The sequence below is a fragment of the Perca fluviatilis genome, chromosome 3 (genome assembly GCF_010015445.1).
Source record: "Perca fluviatilis chromosome 3, GENO_Pfluv_1.0, whole genome shotgun sequence".
In the NCBI taxonomy this organism is placed as follows: domain Eukaryota; kingdom Metazoa; phylum Chordata; class Actinopteri; order Perciformes; family Percidae; genus Perca; species Perca fluviatilis.
Window position 1 is genome coordinate 6,382,166 of NC_053114.1, and position 24,886 is coordinate 6,407,051.

The 24,886-nt window shown below is 40.7% G+C and overlaps 1 protein-coding gene across 2 annotated transcripts; it reads left to right on the forward strand.

Moving 5' to 3' along the window:
• The first annotated feature begins 404 nt into the window (after window positions 1-404).
• Window positions 405-12,639, forward strand: rwdd3 (RWD domain containing 3). Of its 2 annotated transcripts, none has more exons than XM_039796247.1 (5): window positions 405-644; window positions 4,799-5,031; window positions 8,466-8,687; window positions 12,049-12,167; window positions 12,313-12,639. In XM_039796247.1, exons 1-5 carry the CDS (start codon window positions 560-562, stop codon window positions 12,425-12,427), a joined length of 774 nt encoding a protein of 257 aa, XP_039652181.1. In that variant the 5' UTR covers window positions 405-559; the 3' UTR covers window positions 12,428-12,639. The 2 variants fall into 2 exon arrangements, with proteins under 2 accessions (XP_039652181.1, XP_039652180.1); XM_039796246.1 differs by having other exon boundaries at window positions 406-644; window positions 8,463-8,687; window positions 12,313-12,637.
• The last annotated feature ends 12,247 nt before the right edge of the window (window positions 12,640-24,886 follow it).

Consider the following 24,886-nt stretch of genomic DNA (forward strand, 5'->3'; position numbering starts at 1 on the left):
TAAACAGCGTAACATGTCCACAGATAGATGGACAGGACTGTGTGTACGAGTGGTTTAAAGAGACACAAATAAGACAGAATTGCTAATAACTGTATGCTACTACAGCTGTCACTACTGTTGATGCACGGAGCAGCCATGATGGATTTTCAGGTTGGCTTTGCTCTGGCTGCTGCTGCTGTGATGTTCTCCGACTTTCCGTGTCGGAAATCCAACTTCAAGGGCGTTCCATTTGAAATTTCCTGACTTACAAATGGAACGCACCATTTTATTCCCATTCATTTATGTATTTAATGCCTAATTTATTTATTCAAGGATGTATTGCATAGGCATATTTATTTATTTAATTTGAATAAAACGGCATTCCATAGAGTTTTGGCGCCGCGCGGAACTGATGAACATGGTATTCGATCTACCCGGACGACAAGGCGGTGCGGACATGTGTAGCAGCATAATATCCACTGAAAACAGTTAAATCAAAGAATTTCTAAATTCACCATACATGTCGCTTGTTTAACGCTGTTGCGGTGAAGCTAACATGCATGATGTTGATTCGTAAATAATGTCTGACGCTGCTTTAGAGGAAGTTTCAGTGTTATCGTCTATTTACTGCGGAGAAGGAGAGTTCCAACTCATCCAGCAGTCCGGTAAGTTAACATTAGTTAGCATTTAAGTTAGCTGCAAACAAACATGGTATAACGTTAACGCTACAAATTACAAAAAATGTACTATGTTGATATACAACCCGTAGTTAACCTTTGGCATCAAGCCACGCCAACGTGTGGTGATTTTCTGTTTTTATTTCTTATTTCTTATTCATGTCCGTCCCTGTCTGTCTGTTACTTGTTGTCTGTTAAAGTGTATCCTCTATGTGCTGCCTTCTTGGCCAGGACTCACTTGTAAAAGAGATTGTAATCTCAAAGTGATTATTTTCCCTGGTAAAATAAAATAGGGCTGGGCAATATCATGCATTACAGTAAAGTGATGTAATACCAGACTTACTAGCTATCTGTTCTGTTATTTGCCCTTAACCGCTGAGTCATTACCCAAGTTATAGGTGATTATTTATCAAAACTATCATCTGTTAATGTTTTTGCAACAATAGTCAACCGTATAACATCGTTGCAATATCGACAGCTATTTAGCCAAAAATGTCGTGATATTAGATTTTTTTTTTCATATCGACCAGTTTTAAAGATAGATGATAGATTGATAGATACTTTATTGATCCCCAAGGGGAAATTCAAGGTCCCAGTAGCTTAAAGACATCACACACATCTTAAACAGGATGATAAAATTACATATCCACATGAATAATATGGACAATAAGAGAAAAAATACTAAATAAAAGAAATTCACATGGATGTGCTAAAGGCTGTTTTATACTTCTGTGTAAAATCTACGCCGTTGCTACGTACGTAGGTACGTGGAGACACAAACCTACAGCGGACCCTACGGGGTAGCCTGACGTGCACCTCTCGAAAATTGTAACTACACGTCACGGCGACGCACATCGCTCGGCCATGGCTTGGTAGCGTTGCATTTCCCCCTACTCATTTCCTGGTTCTCCTTTTTCATAAACAACATGAAATCAAGGAGAGGGTTAACTTTTCCTGCTACACATTTCCCACCGTGGTCAGAAAGCACATGAGAGACACTTTGTTTCTCTCACTATGACTCTAGAGTCGGTACTCGCTCCAAAGCTAATCGCCATCACTCTCTCACTTTCTCCCTCTCTCTATCACCCACTCCCCACACACACACACACACACACACACGTCGGCTCGAGGCACACACCAACGCACAAGTAAACAAAGAGTTTTGCGATTGACCCTCTGGAAACCCTCTGGGGGTCCCAGCATTCTGGCGGTGAAATGCACCGCGAGGCAAAGAAACGTGTTCAACCCCGACGCAGAACTATAAAAGGGTCACGACGCCGTAGCTACGGCGTGGAGTTGACACAGAAGCATAAAACAGCCTTAAGAGACGAGACGCTTGCAGTGACAGGGCAGGGACTGACCCTCTAAGTCAGTATGCATGGTAAGGTGCTCTTTGAGAGTGTGTTTCATGGTGGTAGTGCAAATAAGTCCAATAGTGCAAGGATAAAGTCTAGAGACCAGCATTAAATATGGACAATATAAGAGAATAAACGTAACAGATGAGCTACAGAGAAGGCTGCCACTCTCGAGGGCACCGGAAGTTGTAAAGCTTCAGTTCTTATACAGTATGATATTTAGGTAAATCTAAGTTTCCAAGTAGGCTACTTCTGTGCGAGCCTAAGTGCATTATAACGTAAACAAGGGTTTATTATATTGTCTAGTCTCGGGTTTGACTATAAAATAAGGAACCACTGGCTTCCAATGCCGGTGTCGTGCCAAGGCACTTATCACTGCCAGGATTTGCATCCCCTGGCCGCGGGAGCGAGCGTGCACTCAGAGAAGCGGCGTTTAACTGCTGCACTTCGAATTCACCTCTTAAATGGAACAAATAGCGACCTGCGAATTGTTTAATGCATTGTTTAGAAATACTGATCAGTATCGTGGAAGACTCAACAGGGTTTTTCATAATAACAAGGGACTCATTTATCTACATAAATAAGTTTATTTGTCTGTAACATTAAGGCAGCGTGTGAATTGTTTAATGTGTCGTTTAGTATTGTGGATTAATCAACAGTGTTTTCCAAAGTTCCATATTGCCATGCACCTTAGCTACATAGGCCGACTTATAGGCATATGTATGTGACTCGACATCACATGCAGGTTTATGAACAATATTTTTTCCTTTAATCTAGGCTACCTCCATCTGTCCATTCTCTGCGGGTGTGGTCTGAGGATGCCCCCGTCTGCCCTCTAAAGTGATTTCTGTTTTAATTTATTTAGTTTAATATGGCTTTTCAATTAACCCGCTTTGTTCACCGGTCTACCATATGAGTTACAGAGGGGATACACATTATATCAGGCCATTTTTCCACCTAATATAATGTGTACCCCCTCCCCTAACATGCAAAGAGTCTATCCTGTGTGTTCTTTTCTGTGTTTTTCGGTCACAATGAACTTTTTTGAGATTGAGATAATATTTAGATGTCTTCTCTTTTCTAGCAAAAGTTACAGAGAGGGTACACATTATATCAGGTGAAAAAACGGCCTGATATAATGTGTAACTTTTCCCAGAAAAGCGCAGATATCTTAATATTATCTCAGGTTGTTTATTGTGACCTGAAAAACACAGAAAATAACACACATGATGGCAGGATAGACCCTCTGCATGTAAGGGGAGGGGGTAGACATTATATTAGGTGGAAAAACGGCCTGATATAATGTGTATCCCCTCTGTAACTCATGTGGTAGACAGGTGAACAAAGTGGTTAATTGAAAAGCCATATTAAAGGTGCTCTAAGCGATGTTGGGTGACGTTACTTCTTGTTGACGTTCGAAGTATTTTCAAACAAAACAAGACTAGCTTGCCCCTCCCTCCTCCTCATCCCGTCCCCTCCCCCTCCCTTCCGTGCTTCTGCGCACCCCCCCACCCCCAGCTCCATCTTGTTGGTTATTGGCTGGAACACCGTTTGTTATGTTTCGTGGTGCAGGTTGGCAAAGTTTGTTTTCATTGCCGTTTGTTGAGCCTGGGCTGTCTACAGAGACCGCGTTTTTTTTACAGTATGTTCAGGGGACAGGTAGCTAGCGGAATAGTGAGGATATGTTTGCAGTATGTGACAAAAAATGTTGTAGCCTAAAAGACGTGACATCGCTTAGAGCACCTTTAAACTAAAACAGAAATCATGTTAGAGGGCAGGGAGGGACGGGTTAGCAAAGACGGGGCATCCTCAGACCACACCCGCAGAGAATGGACAGATGGAGGTAGCCTAGATTAAAGGAAAAAAATATAGTTCATAAACCTGCATGTGATGTCGAGTCACATACATAGGCCTATAAGTCGGCCTATGTAGCTGTGCATGGCAATATGGAACTTTGGAAAACACTGTTGATTAATCCACAATACTAAACGACACATTAAACAATTCACATGTTACCTTAATGTTACAGACAAATAAACTTATTGATGTAGATAAATGAGTCCCTTGTTACTATGGAAAACCCTGTTGAGTATTCCACGATACTGATCAGTATTTCTAAACAATGCATTAAAACAATTCGCAGGTCGCTATTTGTTCCATTTTAAGAGGTGAATTCGAAGTGCAGCAGTTAAACTCCGCTTCTTTGAGTGCTCGCGCCAGGGGATGCAAATCCTGCCAGTGATAAGTGCCTTTGCGCGACACCGCAACCAAGATGGCACTGCACGTCTCACTTTATTTAGTCTGTATCCTTGACGTTACACTTCTGGGATTGTTCCGGTGCCGCAGGAAAGTCTGCCGGATGCATGTATTTTCCGTTTGCTTCCGCTTTCTTTGTGTTGGAATTTTAAATCCGGTGGATTAATGAGGACTATTGTTGACTGCTCCTCAGATCTCTGCAGGGTAAATTGAGACAGCTAGCTAGACTATCTTTCCAATCTTGAGTTTTCTCTCGCACAACTATTTTGCAGCGGCTCTGTGCGGAGCTTAGCACCGCCCATGACGGTTCTGATTGGTTTAAAGAAATGCCATTAAACCAGAGCATGTTTTCCTCCCATCCCGGAATGCTATGTGGAGTAGCCAGACCTCCCTTCAGCGCGCTTTGGAGGAGGGTCTGGCAAAGCGAGACTACACTTTATTCAACCACAACACCGTCACAGTCAAAACTCAAATCCTGCTGTCTGTTAGTCCTGTCGCAGTTCTGCAGCGTTCACTCTGTTTGCCTTGTAGCTCAGGATGGGCTCGTGGTCCGAATCAACAGCACTGTCGGAGGAGAAAGAGGGCTGGACGTGAGACTGTTGTTCCATCTGCAGCCCAGCTACCCTTCCTGTCCCCCCGCCATCTCCATCTCTTCCACTGCTCTCTCTAGGACTCAGTGTCACAACATCAGACAGACGCTGCTGGATCAGGCTGCAGCTTTACCTCCAGAACCAATGGTCCATCAGCTGGTGGAGTGGTTGCAGGTAGGCTGAATTAACACGTTTACAGACTCTCTATTGAGCTGTAACTTTAGAAATGTAGCTGTTAACATTAGGGATGGCCCCCGATCCCGATCCAATTTTTTAAATATTGAATATCTTCTGATGGCGAGTCCCGATCCGACGCTTGTATTTGCCTAGACAATAGAGCTGCACACCTTTTTTTGTTTACAAAAGTTAACAAAGTAACTAAAAGATGTCTTCAGCTTAACTTAGTGCAGCTAGTATTTTTGTAAAACTCACATATAAAATCAACTTCACAAATCCACTTTGATGATATTGGATGTTGGGACTATTTTCACTTTTGTAGTTTAAAATACTTCCACACTGCTGACATTTTAGCCAAGGGTTTCACTACCCGATGTGAGTCGAGTGCACATGTGAGTTGCGCCGTCTGTGTCCTACTGAAATTTGTGAAATCCATAAAATAATAAACTTTTCTCATCGCAAACAATAACAGAAGATGAAAATGATTTCAAAAACATTTTGGCTATCTATGATTGTTTGATTGCTATAGTGATGGCGAACTGAAGCTTTCTGAAGCAGGGAAGCTTTCAAGCCAATTGTATCGAAAAAAGGTTCACTACTCGAAGCTTCAGAATTCTATGAGGACATCTGGTGGTGAAGTTAGGGATAGCATTGTGTCACAAACTGTTTCACAGTTATTAGCCATGAATGTCTTTAGAGTAAGCCCGACCCAACCCGAGCCCGTGCGCGTTGTGTCCAAGCCCGGCCCGACACGTTAACTGGAATTATGAGCCCGATTTCAACCCGACACTTTTTTAATACGTGGGCCATTATAACTGACGTTCTCATACAATTCAGAGTTGTTTGAACTGCAGAAATCTGTTTAAAATGATCTTAATGAATAATGCAACAAGGACTAGGCCTAAGCATGTAAACTGCGCTGTTTGTTTATTCAGAATGGAACGGATCGCAAATGGATCTGAATGAAGAAACGTAAAACAAAACCTCAACGTATTTCTCTGTGAGGGCTTGCCTCTCATCACGCTTGGAGAAGTAACAAATGAGGACGTTGAAGGCTGACTGTCATCTTTTCTGCCACGGCGAGCCTGCTTCATGTGTCTGTTCATCATCCAAGTCCCGTTTTATTTGCTGTTATAGGCGACAGTGTGCCGCACTTAATGCACTCAACAAAGCCGACACATATGTATTGTCACTGCCCACGACTTGTTTAAAATGGTTCCATACCTCCGACTTTCCTCCAAACTTGCTCAAAGGTAATTGTCCTATTTCTGATTATAACATGGCTTTCTCCCCACCCAATTTAGGCTATAGTAAAAAACACAAAAGCTTGATCAAGGGCCCGGCCCGGCCCGGCCCAGGATAGTGGCGGAAAATAACGGCCCGGCCCAAAAGTCGGGCAGGCTCGGGCAGAGAATCTAAACTCTAGGCGTACTTTAGAGTTGAAGATGAATACATTTTGAGTATGAATTCCTTGATAAATAAATAATGACATAAATAAATAAGCCTATGTGGGACCTTGCATAAATAAAAATGTAATTGCCTTCTCCGCCAAAAAAAAAAGAACTATAAAGTTAAGATTTTGGTTGTGAACTGTCTTGTGTTTGAAAACAAATACATCAATTTGGGAGGGAAATGAATGAAGAACACATTGCACATTGCACACACATTGCTGTGATTAGGCCTACGTAGCCTAGAGCAACATTGTCTCCTTAGCCAAATAGGTGAGATAGGCCGTGCAGAAGGCACTCTAAACTCTCTTTTATAAACTCTCTACTCACTATAAACTAGGCTACTCGCTATGAACTTTCTACTGGCTATACACTTTCTTACTGGCTATAATAATCTCTCTATTCACCAACTCTCCTGACTCTGTTGACTCTCCTACTGCAACAACCCCAGCCCCGTGTCGCGCTGCTCGCGCAGCTTTTGAATTCAACTTCGAAGCAGTCACGTGGGTGTGTGTGAAACGAAGCTTCGGACGTCACTGGTCACGTGATTATCCCAAAACGAATCAAGCTCCGATACAAAGCTTCATTCCAAATTGGTTCATGTTTTCGATACATGCCTCGAAGCAGGGGGTTCACGGGTAACATCACTAGATTGCTAAAGTTGGCTCAAAACGCCATTCAGGTGACCGCCTTTGTTGTGTTTGATTGCTAACTTGTAGCCAGCAGTGAACGGACTTCGTTATGTAGGTCAATTTGTTATTGTATTGACATTACAGAAGTCTCTCGTTCTTTTAGGCTACTTCAGCCTCTAATCTCGAACTGACATCAGGGATTATGCCGTGAAAATGTGATGCCTTAACGCTGTTTTATACTTCTGCGTAAAATCTACGCCGTTGCTACGTACGTAGGTACGTGAAGACATAAACCTACGCCCGACCCCACGCCGTAGCCTGACGTGCACCCCTCGAAAGATGTAACTACACGTTACACATTTCCCCTGACTCATTTCCTGGTTCTCCTTCTCCATAAACAACATGAAATCAAGGAGAGGGTTAACTTTTCCTGCTACAGATTTCCACCATAGTTAGAAGGGGAGACACTTTGTTTCTCTCACTATATGACTCTAGAGTGGGTACTCGCTCCGAAGCTAATCACCGTCACTCTCTCACTTCTCCCTCGCTCTACCGCACACTCCCCACACACACCGGCTCGACGCTCACACTAGCGCACAAGTATAAACATCAGGCCACTTACAGTACGTAGGCTATGGCGAAAGCTCTGCGTGGAGCCTCCGCAGAGCCATAAAACGGCCTTTACGCTAAATAATAAATTACTGCTATGTCGCAAAGTGACGCATGCGCAGCTCACATCTGTACTCGACTCACATCGGGTAGTGACAAAGGTAATATGACAAGTTACTTGCGAGTTTCCATGCTGCCGCAAATTGTGCTCAGGTGACGTAAATGATAGGAGTAAAGTGATTTTTGACTATGGGTGGGGGACAAAATCAATACAGCATAGTATGGTGATATTTTCTGTTGCAATACTGTATCCATACACAGACGCCAAGTAACTATCTATTAATTTAGCAAATTTGACCTGTTTTCAAAGTTTCTATGTATAGAAAACATGGGTTTTATTCAACCAAATTGCCCAAAAATAACATGCATCGTGCCATACACGAAACAGGCTGCGATTAATCATCAAGATACGTTCCTCTGATCTTACCTATAAGTCAAAATAATTAATCATTTCTGGGTTTTATAAATCAAAAAATGAGGTATAATTTAATATGAATGAGGTGTATTGACCACAAATTCAATAAATTCTGTACGTGTAAAACTAGTGGTAATTAGTTGGAATGAAGTTGGTTAAGAAGATGTATCACAGAATTGGGTGATCATTTATACTTGATGCTTATGAACAGGAAAAAACAGACGGAGGACAAGACTTTTTTTTGGTCTGTGTTTTAAAAACCAGCAGCGTGTGGAGTTGACGGAGAAGTTCAGAGGGGGTGAGGAGGAGGTGAAAGAGCGAGAGGGAGAGGAGGAGTGGACGGCAGTGCTGTCGTTAGACCACATCCGATCCCGGAGTCGTTACATCGGTCTGCTGGAGCGCTGGAGCCGGACGCTGCAGCTCACTGGGAGCTTACTACTGGGACAGAGTATACTGGTGGTTCTGCAGGGAGCCAGACCCAATATCAAGGTACCAGCCCACATGTTTAACACACCATCAGCCTGCTGCTTTTTGTGTATGTCTCTTATGCACCATGTGTACATACAAGGGATGGGCTGTTTTTTGGCAGTTTGCAGATTATTTGTATCAGCGTTTTATTTGCCCGATAACCGATAAAGTTAATGAATTAAAAAGTGCGCTACTTTGGCTCCGCTACAGCTCTGTGTCTGTCCCTGTGCTTCGGTTTCACTCACCACCGAGTCTGACTTGATAGATAGATAGATAGATAGATAGATAGATAGATAGATAGATACTTACTTACTTACTTACTTACTCTTACTTACTTACTTACTTACTTACTTACTTACTTACTTACTACTCTTACTTACTTATTTATTTATTTTACTTATTTATTTACTTATTTATTTATTTACTTATTTACTTACTTATTTACTTACTTATTTACTTATTTATTTATTTATTTATTTATTTATTTACTTACTTACTTACTTACTTACTTACTTTATTCATCCTGAGGGAAATGTTAGGCATCCAGTAGCTTAGCTACATATACAGTACAGGCCAAAAGTTTGGACACACCTTCTCATTCAATGTGTTTCCTTTTTATTTTAATGACTATTTACATTGTAGATTCTCACTGAAGGCATCAAAACTATGAATGAACACATATGGAATTATGTACTTAACAAAAAAGTGTGAAATAACTGAAAACATGTCTTATATTTTAGATTCTTCAAAGTAGCCACCCTTTGCTTTTTTATTAATAAGGGAAGAAATTCCACTAATTAACCCTAACAAAGCACACCTGTGAAGTGGAAACCATTTCAGGTGACTACCTCATGAAGCTCATTGAGAGAACACCAAGGGTTTTCAGAGTTATCAAAAAAGCAAAGGGTGGCTACTTTGAAGAATCTAAAATATAAGACATGTTTTTAGTTATTTCACACTTTTTTGTTAAGTACATAATTCCATATGTGTTCATTCATAGTTGTGATGCCTTCAGTGAGAATCTACAATGTAAATAGTGATGAAAATAAAGAAACACATTGAATGAGAAGGTGTGTCCAAACTTTTGGCCTGTACTGTATCTCACATACACATATATCTCACATACATAAAAATTACTCACAGAAACTTAAAGAGTTAACAATTTGTGAATTGATTACAAAGGTCTAGTATGGACTGGAATGTCATGACAATGCACCACAACACCATCTGACTATCTTTTACTGGGTATCATATTGAACGTTTCTCATTTATTAAAACATTTCTTAAAGCATTTAAACAAAGTTTAGTATTAAGAGTTTGTAACATTCCAAAATCTTAATTTTGATTTAAAGATTTTCATTTTCACAAATGCAGTTTCACCAACTACTTATAATCGGCATCGTCATGAGCTTCGGAAAAAACAGTATCGGTCGATCCCTAGTACATACAGTACATATACTGTGTACTGGACATAGGCCTATTGTATGTCTTATGAATAAGGATGTAACAATACACTCAACTTATGATTCTATATGATTCACGGTTTTAGGATTTTCTCAGGATTTGTTTTAACAGAATGATCTGCACAAATGAGTGAAAAATATTCCTTTACCTGTTCCTTATACAAACTGTGCCAAACAACAGATGTGTCCTCTTATCAAAAGTGCAACTGAAATTGCATTTTATCTTAAGTAACTAAAATAAAATAAAATATTAATAATTACATGTGTAAAACAAATCCCACATCAAAATTACTAAATAAATAGAAAAAAATCTCTTCAAATTAATAAACTAAGAAGATGTAGTGACAAATCAAAAGTAGATTACGCCCTTAAAAACACTACTGGTTGTAATCTTTACACATTTATATAGATTTTTGAACAATTCACGATGCAATGTTACTAGGGATTGACCGATACTGTTTTTTTAAAGGCCGATACCAATTATTAGTAGTTAAAGCGTAACTCTCACCAAAATGCAACCTAGGGTCTTTTTGTGAATGAACCAGAGTCAAACTTTCGTTTAAAAGCATAATTAGGATGGAAGCGCCACTTTTAAGATTGACCTTATTTTCGTTTGCGGTCAAATGGCCTTTTGAATGGGAGTGATAGGGCTACTACTATGATCGCATCAAAATCATTATTTTTAAAACACTAAAAAGGCTCGACACAACATGAAACTTTGCTCGAAGTATCACCAGGGGCTCTACACATGAACTCAGCATTGAGAACATTGTTTGTGTACACACAGTTTACTAAAAAAGATTTTAACAACTCACTTTAGCTGTTGTTGTTTTCGCTCGCCGCCATCTTGCCAGTCAACAAGTGTTGATCTCCAAATGCGAATGAACGGACTCCATAGGAGGAATGCTGTCCTCCTCTCCTACTTTAATGCCTAACAAATCTAGCTCTTTCTCTCCCTGAACCGGTCTTTCACTGGTTGAAGCCTGAAAATATTGTAAACAAATTAATAACATAACTAATTACACTGGTCGGACTGTTCAGCTCTGTTTCAGACTGATACCTCCGGTTCAGGCTGGTCCTCGTCCTCAACACGTTCCTTTTTCAGTAGCGAAAAAATACTTTTCAATACTCATCTGGATTGAAGCACAAACATTCAGTGTAAGAGTAAAGAAATGACATAACATTATTTACAATACGTTTATTTGATTCACAGCTGCTACATATAGTGTTTTGACCTCAACAACCCAACTACATTTTACCGCAAACTTGCGACTAGTTAACTTTCTGAAGCGGGCACAATCGCTTGTTTGCTAAGAGTCGGGTCGGTGATTGTGAATGTGTGATTGTGTAAAGGTGTTCACGAGCTAGATACCAACCTTTCATGAACTTGTGAATTTCGCCAGCTGTCCTTTTTATGGAGACAGACGCTGTGTGCACGGTGGGCTCGATTGTGTTTTAAGCCTCCAACGTCGCCTTCCAGGCAGCTAACCCTCACCTTAACTGTGTGTGTGTGTGTGTGTGTGTTTGTGTGTGTGTGTGTGTGTGTGTGTGTGTGTGTGTGTGTGTGTGTGTGTGTGTGTGTGTGTGTGTGTGTGTGTGTGTGTGTGTGTGTGTGTGTGTGTGTCAGACAAGTGACAGAGAGACATAGGAGAGCAGGGAAAGGAAATGCAGCGGTACGTGTTTTAAATAGCCTTTTAAGAAAAAATGTATAATGCAATGTGCGGCGGCCGGTGTTGATAGTGCGGCGCATCGCCACACATTAGTCTATGTGTGGGAAACACTGAAACCACACTGTATAACTTGTAACTTAAGTTTCTACTGCTACAGTAACTTGATTGAATGTTGTATGTTTAGTTTGTGAAGGTACTGGTGGAGTCGTGAATGATGAGTGCATTCTGACCGTACTCATGTCTCTTCAGGAGTTCTGTCGCCTTTTGAAGACTGTGAAGGTGGATGTGGATTCTTCAGGCAAGAAATGCAAAGAGAGGATGATGAGGGTTCTCATTGAAAGCCCTTTGTCTTCCTCCTGCGGAAATGGGTATGGATCAAAGGCACATGACTCTGATGTAGCAGAGGAATGGAATAAAGGCAGGACTTCTAGGGCCATGTGGTCAGTGTTAGATCACACAGCAGCAGCTCTCATATGGTTTCTCTCTGTGTTTGTCTCCGTGTCTTTCGATCAGTCTCCAGGGTTTCGTAGTGAAGAACTACGAGTCGTTGCCAGAGCTGGCCGCAGCCTTCCAGGAGATCAACATGACCGAGCTCTACCAGCAGATCCTGCCATCATTAAGGGACTGACAGCACACAGGGTACCATGGTGACCATGGTGACTTGACCTGAACTGAGACAAGATTCAAGGAAGTAGGAACAGGTGCACACAGGAAGAGCTGGCTCCGTTGTGTCAAAATGTGATAAAATCTGGTTTATAATTATATTATTATATTAAGGTCCAGTGTGTAACGTGTTTCATAATCAAAATCTGTGTTGCCCGTTCACAAACTTGTCCTTTTTCATGAATATTTACCACCACCATCAATTCCAAGTATTCCTTTTGGCTTGAAATTTTTACATTTGCATTCGCATGAACTTGGGTAGACGCTCCATATTCATGCGCCATCTTGAAATACGTTAGCCGGTAAGGGACATACAGGACATACTGTTCCGCCCTACTGTTTTCGCTGTCACATGATAAACTCACAGGTGCTGCCAATGCTGCTAATGGGTATCGTAGCTTCCCGGCCCCGGCAAGTTAGAAGAAGGAAACCTGGAGGACCACACGTATTCAAAATCCAAATTTCAGGAACAGGAGTCTTCTTCTTCGCCCAGAAAAAGAAAAAGAATATTGAAAAGAGCAAGAGACCGGCGTTTTGAAACGCGAAGGCTACCGTAGCTGTAATACGTACTTTGAACTGCGTGGTGCGAGAGAGTTGATTGCGATATATATGATCTCAACGCTAGATGGGAGAAATTCCTACACATTGGACCTTTTTTTAAGGGCAAATATAATGTTGTGAGTCTTTGTGGTATAGACAGGTGACGGTTATGTCTGCCTAAAGAGAAGTCCCAGACTCCCCCTCCTAGTGCCACTCTTAGTCGCTGCTGCACAGCTCCAGAGGCAGAGACTGACACAGAGCCAAGGCCTCAAGCGCTGGCACTAGAGATGCGAACTCGGCTAAAAACGAGCAAAAATCATCAATATAACTCAACCAGAAAGACCGTCCTAAAAAGCCGGTCCTTGGACTCCAAAGTATCCAATTGGATTCTCACACAGCATGTCCTGAAAAGGGTTATTGGTGGATTTATTTTGGGGGAAAGTCTCTTTTAGCAAATATAAGACGACACTAGACAAAGGAATCTATAGTAGTTTTTTTGTGTGTTGAATTCCTTTCGAGCACATTAAACTTTATTTTTTTGCATCGGATTCTGACTCTGTGGATTTTTCTAAGACCTTTTGGGATTTTTTTTCATACTTTGAGGAAAGACAGGAAAAGTATTTAAAAAGGGCAGTTTGGGGCCGTGCCATTATTCTGGTCTTGGCATCGGATCTATAATTTACTACAACAGCTGCCCAGAATTCCCAATGAAATGTAATGGCCGATACCCAACTCCAACACAACTCTAGAACTGTGTAGCTTCGGCTCAACAACAGACACAAAGAGACCGATGGTCGTTACACAGAATAAACATGGATCCATTACCCCTGATGTGTATTCTGACCATAGACTGTATAATATTAATGGACAGTGCATGTGTGACGTCACCCATTGGTTTGTGGAGATCTGCTATCCGTCGTCGAGTTTGCCTTTACGGGCGTAGCTACCCTGGTTGCAGATGTGATGATTTTACACACTTTCACTAGCAATCGCATCATAGCCACGCCCTAAAACACCCCCGTTTTATCGCCGATTTTAAAATCAACGAGACCATAATTCCAAAAACTGAACATCATTCTGTGTTGCAGAAGACTTGAAACTAGCGATTGAGACTGTAAACGCAGTATTAAAATGTTTACTGAGGTAATAAATCAAGTGAGAAGTGGGTCACTTTCTAATATACATATACTACTACGAAACTAACCTCCTTTTGCAACCGCACGTGTCGCCGCCCTGCTGGAATTCAGATAGAATGCAGGTTTAAGGCACTTGGCATTTGCAGCACTTCGCCGAACCGGATGCGTTGTCCATTAATATTAACAGTCTATGATTCTGACGCTTGATTTAATCGTCATTGATAAACCGATTGGTTTGTTCGTAATAAGTCCATGTGAACACATCTTGGGCCAGATCTATAAGATGAAAATCTTTTTGTTGTTGGTCTAAACCAATTGAACTGAACTACAGGTATAAAAGCTAGCGGTGGCGAGATGAAGCCTCATGAAGCATTGAAGCTTTCCAGCAAAATGGTTCGCAAAAGAGTTTATTTCTTGAGGCTTCATTTGCTCACAATACCACCTGTTGGTCAAAGAGTGTAAAACAGACAGGTATATTACAGATGATCTGATGTGATCTGTATTTTGCGCCAGGAAAGGCTTACAAATACAAAAGAGCTTTAGATTTAGAACAACAGTGTGTACATGGTTTATCCAAAAAACGTAGCTTACTGTTATGAAAAAAGCCATTTGATGCAAATGCTTCTTTTTGAGAGGTTTATGGCATTTTGAAGGCATTTAGACCGCAGTGTTTCATTTTGAAGGAGATGTGATCGAGGCATTTTGCATTTTGTGTTTGCAGTTTTGGGAATTGTGTGTAGAGTTTTGAAAAACGGAGAGATAATGTTTAAAACATGTTTAAACAGATGTAAAAAAACAGCGGTCGACAGCGGTCTAAAGGTTGAAATAGATCTACCTGACTATTGACCCCTTGCTGTGGCCGAAAATGCTAATGAAGTTTATTTCACTCACTTCGTCTTGTTTTAGACGCGGGTTCGAATCCACGCGAGGAGTGGCCACATTAAAAATGACTAAACGACAAAACATGATGGGCTCGTATTTCAAGCAGACAGAACAACTAAACAATACTACAGTCGCAGCTGAGGCTAAAGGAAATGTGATTTAGCTTAAAGCCCACCTCACCATCAGCACATACCTGATCAAAGATTACACTTAATGTCTAAAGAGTTTAAAACGTAGCGCACACACACGCCACACCTATGTGTGAATGGTTCCTGTAATATGTAAAAGTGCTTTTAGTATGCTACTTGTTAAAACTAGAAAAGCACTGTATAAATAAAGATTTTAAACACTGTAGTAAACGATGAGGCTCCAGGAGTAGTGTCAGATCTGTGAGTCATTGGGTTAGAGCGCCACCTGCCCATTGACACCTCGTTGTCAATGGGCGCTCAAGATGAGGGTTCGATTCTAAGCGAGTAGCGGCTACCTTAAAAAATAACAAAACGACAACACAATCTAATGGACTCGTATTTTCAGCAGACAAAATAACTGAGAAAGTACTACAGTGGCAGCCGTGGCTAAAGGAAATGTGATTTAGCTTAGAGCCCACCTCACCATGACCATATACCTGATTAAAGTTCCTATTTTATGGATGAGTCAGAAGAATTCGTATACATTAATTTTACGTTGCATTTATGAGGCGTTACCCACAATTCCAATGGGCATCCTCCAGCCAATCAAAGGCAATAATATGAAAACTAAAGCAATTTAAAATCTGAACTCAGTGTCTGCAGTGACGTGTGAAATAGAGAGTGTGTCCGACATGGGAATGAACAGAGAGTGTGTCCTACATGGGAATGAAAAGAAAAAAAAGAAAAAAAACAAATGTGCACCGTCAGTAAAACAAGGTGGACATTGGAGGCCTTTAAATACAGCTCGATTCCGTTGTTATATTTGTAGGTGGCTGAGCAGCTGCGAGGCTTGGAGAAACATTGACGTAAATATGCGTATGCGCCAAAAAAAAAGAAGGCGTATATGCATGTCTGTCAGTACTGAGTCTGATCAGCTTGTAAGGCGACCTACGTTTTTCCACTTTTTTTAAGCTTTGTGACATCAAACTCTTTTAATGACCTTTGGCATAATGCAGATAATAGGCTACCTAGCCTAATGCTCTGTTGTCTTTTTGAAGACTTACAGTTGTCTGACTAACAGTTTTAAATTAGGGTAGCCTAATAAAGTATTATCTTCCAGGAGATTTAAAAAAATAAAACAAAAAAACAACAGGCTTCAGTGGGGAAAATACAGTGCAAGATCTTTAAACCCCATCAAATCTCCATTTAATAAAGTAAAATTCCTTCAGGAGTCGTTTAGGAAACATGCTTGAAATTATTGGATGACAATCACCATCAACTCCCCCGACATCTGTCCCTCTGAAGTGGATGGATTCACACATAGTGCCCGCTTTTTCTAAACATAAAGGCTTTACCGGGCTTTAGTGTCTCCCTCGACAGCGGTCTAAACGTTGAAAGAGATCTACCTGACTATTGACCCCTTGCTGTGGCCGAAAATGCTAAAGAAGTTTATTTCACTCCGCCTCGTCTTGTTTTAGACGCGGGTTCGAATCCACGCGAGGAGTGGCCACATTAAAAATGACTAAACGACAAAACATGATGGGCTCGTATTTCAAGCCGACAGAACAACTAAACAATACTACAGTCGCAGCTGAGGCTAAAGGAAATGTGATTTAGCTTACAGCCCACCTCACCATCAGCACATACCTGATTAAAGATTACACTTAATGTCTAAAGAGTTTAAAACGTACACACACGCGCACACCTATGTGTGAATGGTTCCTGTAATATGTAAAAGTGCTTTTAGTATGCTACTTGTTAAAACTAGAAAAGCACTGTATAAATAAAGATTTTAAACACTGTAGTAAACGATGAGGCTCCAGGAGTAGGGTGGGTTGGGGGGGTTTGGGGGGGGGGGGGGGGGGCGCCCCCCCCCTCTTTTCCTTTTCTGTCTGCGCGTGGGTGTTTGGTGCGTGGCTGGGCGGCCACATTAAAAAATAACAAAACGACAACACAATCTAATGGACTCGTATTTTCAGCAGACAAAATAACTGAGAAAGTACTACAGTGGCAGCCGTGGCTAAAGGAAATGTGATTTAGCTTAGAGCCCACCTCACCATGACCATATACCTGATTAAAGTTCCTATTTTATGGATGAGTCATGAGAATTCGTATACATTAATTTTACGTTGCATTTATGAGGCGTTACCCACAATTCCAATGGGCATCCTCAGCCAACCCAAAGGCAATAATATGAAAACTAAAGCAATTTAAAATCTGAACTCAGTGTCTGCAGTGACTGTGAAATAGAGAGAGTGTGTCCGACATGGGAATGAACAGAGAGTGTGTCCTACATGGGAATGAAAAGAAAAAAGAAAAAACAAATGTGCACCGTCAGTGAAACAAGGTGATGGCATGGAGGCCTTTAAATACAGCTCGATTCCTTTGTTACATTTGTAGGTGGCTGAGCAGCTGCGAGGCTTGGAGAAACATTGACGTAAATATGCGTATGCGCCAAAAAAAAAGAAGGCGTATATGCATGTCTGTCAGTACTGAGTCTGATCAGCTTGTAAGGCGACCTACGTTTTTCCACTTTTTTTAAGCTTTGTGACATCAAACTCTTTTAATGACCTTTGGCATAATGCAGATAATAGGCTACCTAGCCTAATGCTCTGTTGTCTTTTTGAAGACTTACAGTTGTCTGACTAACAGTTTTAAATTAGGGTAGCCTAATAAAGTATTATCTTCCAGGAGATTTAAAAAAACAAAACAAAAAAACAACAGGCTTCAGTGGGGAAAATACAGTGCAAGATCTTGAAACCCCATCAAATCTCCATTTAATAAAGTAAAATTCCTTCAGGAGTCGTTTAGGAAACATTCTTGAAATTATTGGATGACAATCACCATCAACTCCCCCGACATCTGTCCCTCTGAAGTGGATGGATTCACACATAGTGCCCGCTTTTTCTAAACATAAAGGCTTTACCGGGCTTTAGTGTCTCCCTCGACAGCGGTCTAAATGTTGAAAGAGATCTACCTGACTATTGACCCCTTGCTGTGGCCGAAAATGCTAATGAAGTTTATTTCACTCCGCCTCGTGTTGTGTTAGGCTTCGAATCCACGCGAGGAGTGGCCACATTAAAAATGACTAAACGACAAAATATGATGGGCTCGTATTTCCAGCAGACAGAACAACTAAACAGTACTACAGTCGCAGCTGAGGCTAAAGGAAATGTGATTTAGCTTACAGCCCACCTCACCATCAGCACATACCTGATTAAAGATTACACTTAATGTCTAAAGAGTTTAAAACGTACACACACGCGCACACCTATGTGTGAATGGTTCCTGTAATATGTAAAAGTGCTTTTAGTATGCTACTTGTTAAAACTAGAAAAGCACTGTATAAATAAAGATTTTAAACACTGTAGTAAACGATGAGGCTCCAGGAGTAGTGTCAGATCTGGGAGTCATTGGGATAGAGCGCCACCTGCCCATTGACACCTCGTTGTCAATGGGCGCTCAAGATGAGGGTTCGATTCTAAGCGAGTAGCGGCCACATTAAAAAATAACAAAACGACAACACAATCTAATGGACTCGTATTTTCAGCAGACAAAATAACTGAGAAAGTACTACAGTGGCAGCCGTGGCTAAAGGAAATGTGATTTAGCTTAGAGCCCACCTCACCATGACCATATACCTGATTAAAGTTCCTATTTTATGGATGAGTCATGAGAATTCGTATACATTAATTTTACGTTGCATTTATGAGGCGTTACCCACAATTCCAATGGGCATCCTCAGCCAAATCAAAGGCAATAATATGAAAACTAAAGCAATTTAAAATCTGAACTCAGTGTCTGCAGTGACTGTGAAATAGAGAGAGTGTGTCCGACATGGGAATGAACAGAGAGTGTGTCCTACATGGGAATGAAAAGAAAAAAAAGAAAAAAACAAATGTGCACCGTCAGTGAAACAAGGTGGACATTGGAGGCCTTTAAATACAGCTCGATTCCTTTGTTACATTTGTAGGTGGCTGAGCAGCTGCGAGGCTTGGAGAAACATTGACGTAAATATGCGTATGCGCCAAAAAAAAAAAAGAAGGCGTATATGCATGTCTGTCAGTACTGAGTCTGATCAGCTTGTAAGGCGACCTACGTTTTTCCACTTTTTTTAAGCTTTGTGACATCAAACTCTTTTAATGACCTTTGGCATAATGCAGATAATAGGCTACCTAGCCTAATGCTCTGTTGTCTTTTTGAAGACTTACAGTTGTCTGACTAACAGTTTTAAATTAGGGTAGCCTAATAAAGTATTATCTTCCAGGAGATTTAAAAAAACAAAACAAAAAAACAACAGGCTTCAGTGGGGAAAATACAGTGCAAGATCTTGAAACCCCATCAAATCTCCATTTAATAAAGTAAAATTCCTTCAGGAGTCGTTTAGGAAACATTCTTGAAATTATTGGATGACAATCACCATCAACTCCCCCGACATCTGTCCCTCTGAAGTGGATGGATTCACACATAGTGCCCGCTTTTTCTAAACATAAAGGCTTTACCGGGCTTTAGTGTCTCCCTCGACAGCGGTCTAAATGTTGAAAGAGATCTACCTGACTATTGACCCCTTGCTGTGGCCGAAAATGCTAATGAAGTTTATTTCACTCCGCCTCGTGTTGTGTTAGGCTTCGAATCCACGCGAGGAGTGGCCACATTAAAAATGACTAAACGACAAAATATGATGGGCTCGTATTTCCAGCAGACAGAACAACTAAACAGTACTACAGTCGCAGCTGAGGCTAAAGGAAATGTGATTTAGCTTACAGCCCACCTCACCATCAGCACATACCTGATTAAAGATTACACTTAATGTCTAAAGAGTTTAAAACGTACACATACACACACACACACACACACACACACACACTTATGTGTGAATGGTTCCTGTAATATGTAAAAGTGCTTTTAGTATGCTACCCAGTAAGCACACATACGTCGCGGCGACAAAATGTAACCTATCAATAGTAAATATTTTAACCCTTTGGAAGTTGTACTTAAGTTACATTTTGTATTCAAATGTAACCCTAATGTGCAGTGAAGGAGATATACCACATGTCCTTCCTGCTGCTGCCAGACTTTATAATCAACACTGCTCCAAGTAGACCACACGTACCCTATCTGACAATTTACTCACGTGCAACATCAATGTACACCTTTTTTATGCAATATCAATAACTCCTCTGTGCAATACTGTGAATACCGTATTATTAAACTTTCTGTCTGTATACTGAACTGTTTTTACTGATGTTTTTGTCATTGCACTTTCCTTTTGGTGCAGTATCACTGAAAATGTCCTCCACTGTGGGATTAATTAAGGATCTTATCTTGTTTTCAATTTTTATATGTTTGTATTTTTCAGATCTCTCAATTGCCATGATGACCAAGATATTCAACGGGAAAATGTGGAAAGCTGCCATATTCCCAGTCATTACTTTGACAAATTATCTGTGGTAAGTTTACAAAATCGTAATTCAAAATGGGAGTAAGAAGTAAAGAGAGGGCAGCATAAAATGACACCTTTGGTTTCAAAAGTAAATACTTTTTAAATAATTGTGATTACTATGAAACCTTGATGTTAGCCCTTTTAGAGAGAAAGTTATGGTATTTTTTATGGGACGATTTATAACATGCTATTTAAAGCTTTAATTTACAGAGTTATCTCAATACATATTGTCAGAATGGCACTTTAACAGCGGTTGAGGCTAGATGGGATACAGCTATGGTGACGACAGTTAAGTTTAGGCACCAAAACGACTTGTTAAGTTCAGGAAACAGATCATGGTTTGAATAAAAAACTCTAGAGGAATGAAACACGTTTTCCTGGGTGAAAGTATAACAAATATATTATTATATTAGTCTAGATTTTGCGGGATTTTTGCGTAACTTTTGGCCGTAGCTGTATCCCTTCTACCGTAAACAGCCCACCTTGAACTTCATCCAAAATGAAACTGCACAGACTGCAGCGCCCACTACTGACCAAATGTCCTTACTGTTCAATTATATTTAAAGGCTGAATTGGAGCTTATGAGGGAAATTTAGCAGAGAATTTAACTACGTTAACGACATTTGGCTTGCCATATTCTACTTGCCATATTCTTCTATTCACATCTGCAAAAAAAAAAAATATTACTCAACCACTCAAAACAAAGGGAGATAAAACAAAAAATGTATTAAAAGATACTTCTTTGAATAACGCACAAAACCCAAATCTTTTGTTCTTGTCACTGCAGCAGCACCACTGAGGGACCCTACTTTCCTGAGTACGAAGCCAGCCATCAAGGAGTTCCCCAACTGGCAACAGACTGGAGCAGAGGCTGTAGCAGGGACAGCATTTTTTTTTGCTACTGAAATAATTTACATTATGATAGAAAGTGGACAATATAGTGTGACAATTAGTTTTTGTTCTCCAACATGTACACACTGCTGTTGTGAAGCAGTGATATACAGCTCACGAGTGTGTAGTCAAAAGAGAGAAATACTGTATATTTCAGCGACTCCTACAGATTAAGAAAAAATAATGAATTTTGTTAATAAATAAATGTTATTCTTGGCTCAATTGTTAAGTGTTTGGGTTCAAATAACATTACCATGATCCCATAGGCATCCAAAAATTGAGAAAGTGACGTTTTTTTAAACTGAAACAAGGGGTTTGACATCCTGTTGTGTGTGCAAGCCCTTTTTATTACCACGGGTTTACAGACAGTCTCTAATAATTGGGTATCACCTGGAACACAGCCAATAATCGAGAGACACACCCACCAAACGAGAGAAAACATAACTCAAGCCGTTGCACCCCGTTCCCAGGAAACCTGCATGCCCCAGCTCTTTGCCTGAGGGGAAGCCCACAGTCTCAGACTTTTAAAAAAAACCCTGGTTTAAGCTTTTAACCCTTGTGTTGACTTCGGGTCAAATTGACCCGTTTTCAACTTTTGTTTTATATCAGAAAATATGGGACGTAGAAATAAGCGCTGAAAATGTGTAGAAGAAAAATGTAATAATTTTTTTTTCAAGGTTGACGGAAGACAACACAAGGTAGTGTTTTTGTACATTAGCCCTTAGTATAGACCACAGTAGGATAATTATCCCCAAATCTAGCTACATACAAGAATATATTTTAAAGCCCATGTTGCAGGTTAACCACCACTGTTGATTAACAGGTACATATAGCACTCAATATATGTATATCATTGTTAAAAATGTCTCCAAATAGTGTTAAATGCGAGTTTTTGTCATTTTTGTCAGGTTTGTGGTATTAGTGTTTTTTCTTCCGCAATTCGGTGATGACGTCACGTTGGGGAGACGTGTATCAGCCTAGTACTAGAACTATGGTGACTGACTGAGATGAGGAAGAGGGGTTTTTACTGTCCGTGAATAGCACCAAGTGAAAGTCAATGTTTAATTTATATCTAGTGACAGTGATCATGTCGTTAGTTCAGATAAGTACCGGTAAACTTAACTAGATCTAGAAAATACAAGGCATCATGCTAGCTATGTGCCAACTTGCCGGTCCCACCTGTGAAATCCCAGATGGTTGTAAACACATAGATATGATTGATATCATGATTAGATATCTCATGTTTTGATGGTAGCCTACTAGCTCCAGTATCAACATATTTGCCTAGTGTTTATTTATTACTTGGACGGGGATGCTGTTCAGCTTTTCTCAAGTTTAGACAGCTAGCTCCTACGTCACGCTTCGTTTGCGTAACGTTACGCGCAACAGCCGTTAGCCTAGCCGGCTAGGTAAATATTACAACTGCCTTCGGAGTTTCCTATATCTCGTCCACGTTTTTAAACCCATACGCCGTTAGTGCTCCATTTGTACCATAACTTTATTGAATGAAACGTTAAACTTCGGCTCCTTACGAGATGGGTGAGTTTTTGTTAGTTACACACAAAGCTAAGTGGCTATAGTTAGCTGTGCGTATGCTAGCGGACATTAGCTAGCTAACGTTGCATAGCCAGCAAGCAGTCGGCGAGCTAACCTCGACAGCTAACACATCCATGTGTCTCCATTTCAAACATCACTGCAGATTGACTGCTTTTAACAGCAGAGGTTGATTGTGGGCAACATACTGTCGCGGTTAGCTCGCGAAACTACTGCCGATTGCCGGGTTGCTGGCTGGCTACGCAACATTAGCTAATCCCGCGCTAGCATACGTACAGGCTAACTATAGCCAGTTAGCTTCTTTGTGTAATGTTACAAAAAACACCTATTTCATAGGAGCGAGCTTAATATTTCATTCAATAAAAGTATGGCACAAAAGGAGCACTAACGCCACATGTCTTGTGTTGACAACGCGGGACGTAGCTCGATTGCAGTTGTAATACCGGTATTTAACTAGCACGTCGAGCTAACACTGTTGCGCTAACGTTAGCAAACGTCGCGCGTTAGCCGCGCTGTTAAAACTTATGACAAGACGAATAGCATCCCCGTTCAAGCTACCTTTCACTTCCCCAATATTATTATACACATAATAAAGACAAATTGACTCGGTCGAGACCAAAGCCATATTTTGCCAGACCAGCGGCAGAAACCGGCGGACGGACAGTGAACCGGCGACGGGCGGTCGTCTGTCGTCTCCCCAACGTGACGTCATGCAATGCATTGTGGGGGAAAGGAGAAACCACTGTAAAAATGTACTACTTTTTCGTATTTTATTCCGTTTTGTGATATCCATTGTATTTGATGTTGTTGGGTAACAGTTTAAATGTTTATTACCAACAAGCAAATTGCAAAAAATCGTTAGAAAATAAATCTTGCAACATGGGCTTTAATGTGTTACAGTGTGCTTTTTTCTATAATGATTTGAACTTGTGTAAATTGTCTTTGAGTACCCTGAAAAGCGCTTTATGAATAAAATGTATTATTATAAGTAATTGTGTATGGTTTATCTATCTTACTTTAGCAATTCAATTTAGTAAAGATATTTAAAGTAATTGTGTGTGACCTATTACTGACCAGTTTTGTTAAATGGATTAATGCAGGACCAATTGATCTGCACATCTTCCTGACATCTGTACTACGTATAACAGATGTCAGGAAGATGTACCTGAGACTGCATCTGTAAGATGTATAGCAGATGTTAGAACGATGTATATAAGCCTGCATCTCTACGATGTATTGCATACGTTAGAACGATGTATATAAGCCTGCATCTCTACGATGTATTGCATACGTTAGAACGATGTATATAAGCCTGCATCTCTACGATGTATTGCATACGTTAGAACGATGTATATATGTATACGTCGCGGAGAGAGCGGCTATATGACGCTGAAACGTAGCGCAGCGACGTCGCGGGGAGCAAACTACCAAAATACTACATATCCCGGATGCATTCTGATTACATCGCCAAAACGTCGCCGCGACGTATGTGTGCTTACTGGGTAGCATACTAAAAGCACTTTTACATATTACAGGAACCATTCACACATAAGTGTGTGTGTGTATGTGTACGTTTTAAACTCTTTAGACCTTAAGTGTAATCTTTAATCAGGTATGTGCTGATGGTGAGGTGGGCTGTAAGCTAAATCACATTTCCTTTAGCCTCAGCTGCGACTGTAGTACTGTTTAGTTGTTCTGTCTGCTGGAAATATGAGCCCATCATGTTGTGTCGTTTTTAATGTGGCCACTCCTCGCGTAGATTCGTATCCGCGTCTAACACAACACGAGGCGGAGTGAAATAAACTTCATTAGCATTTTCGGCCACAGCAAGGGGTCAATAGTCAGGTAGA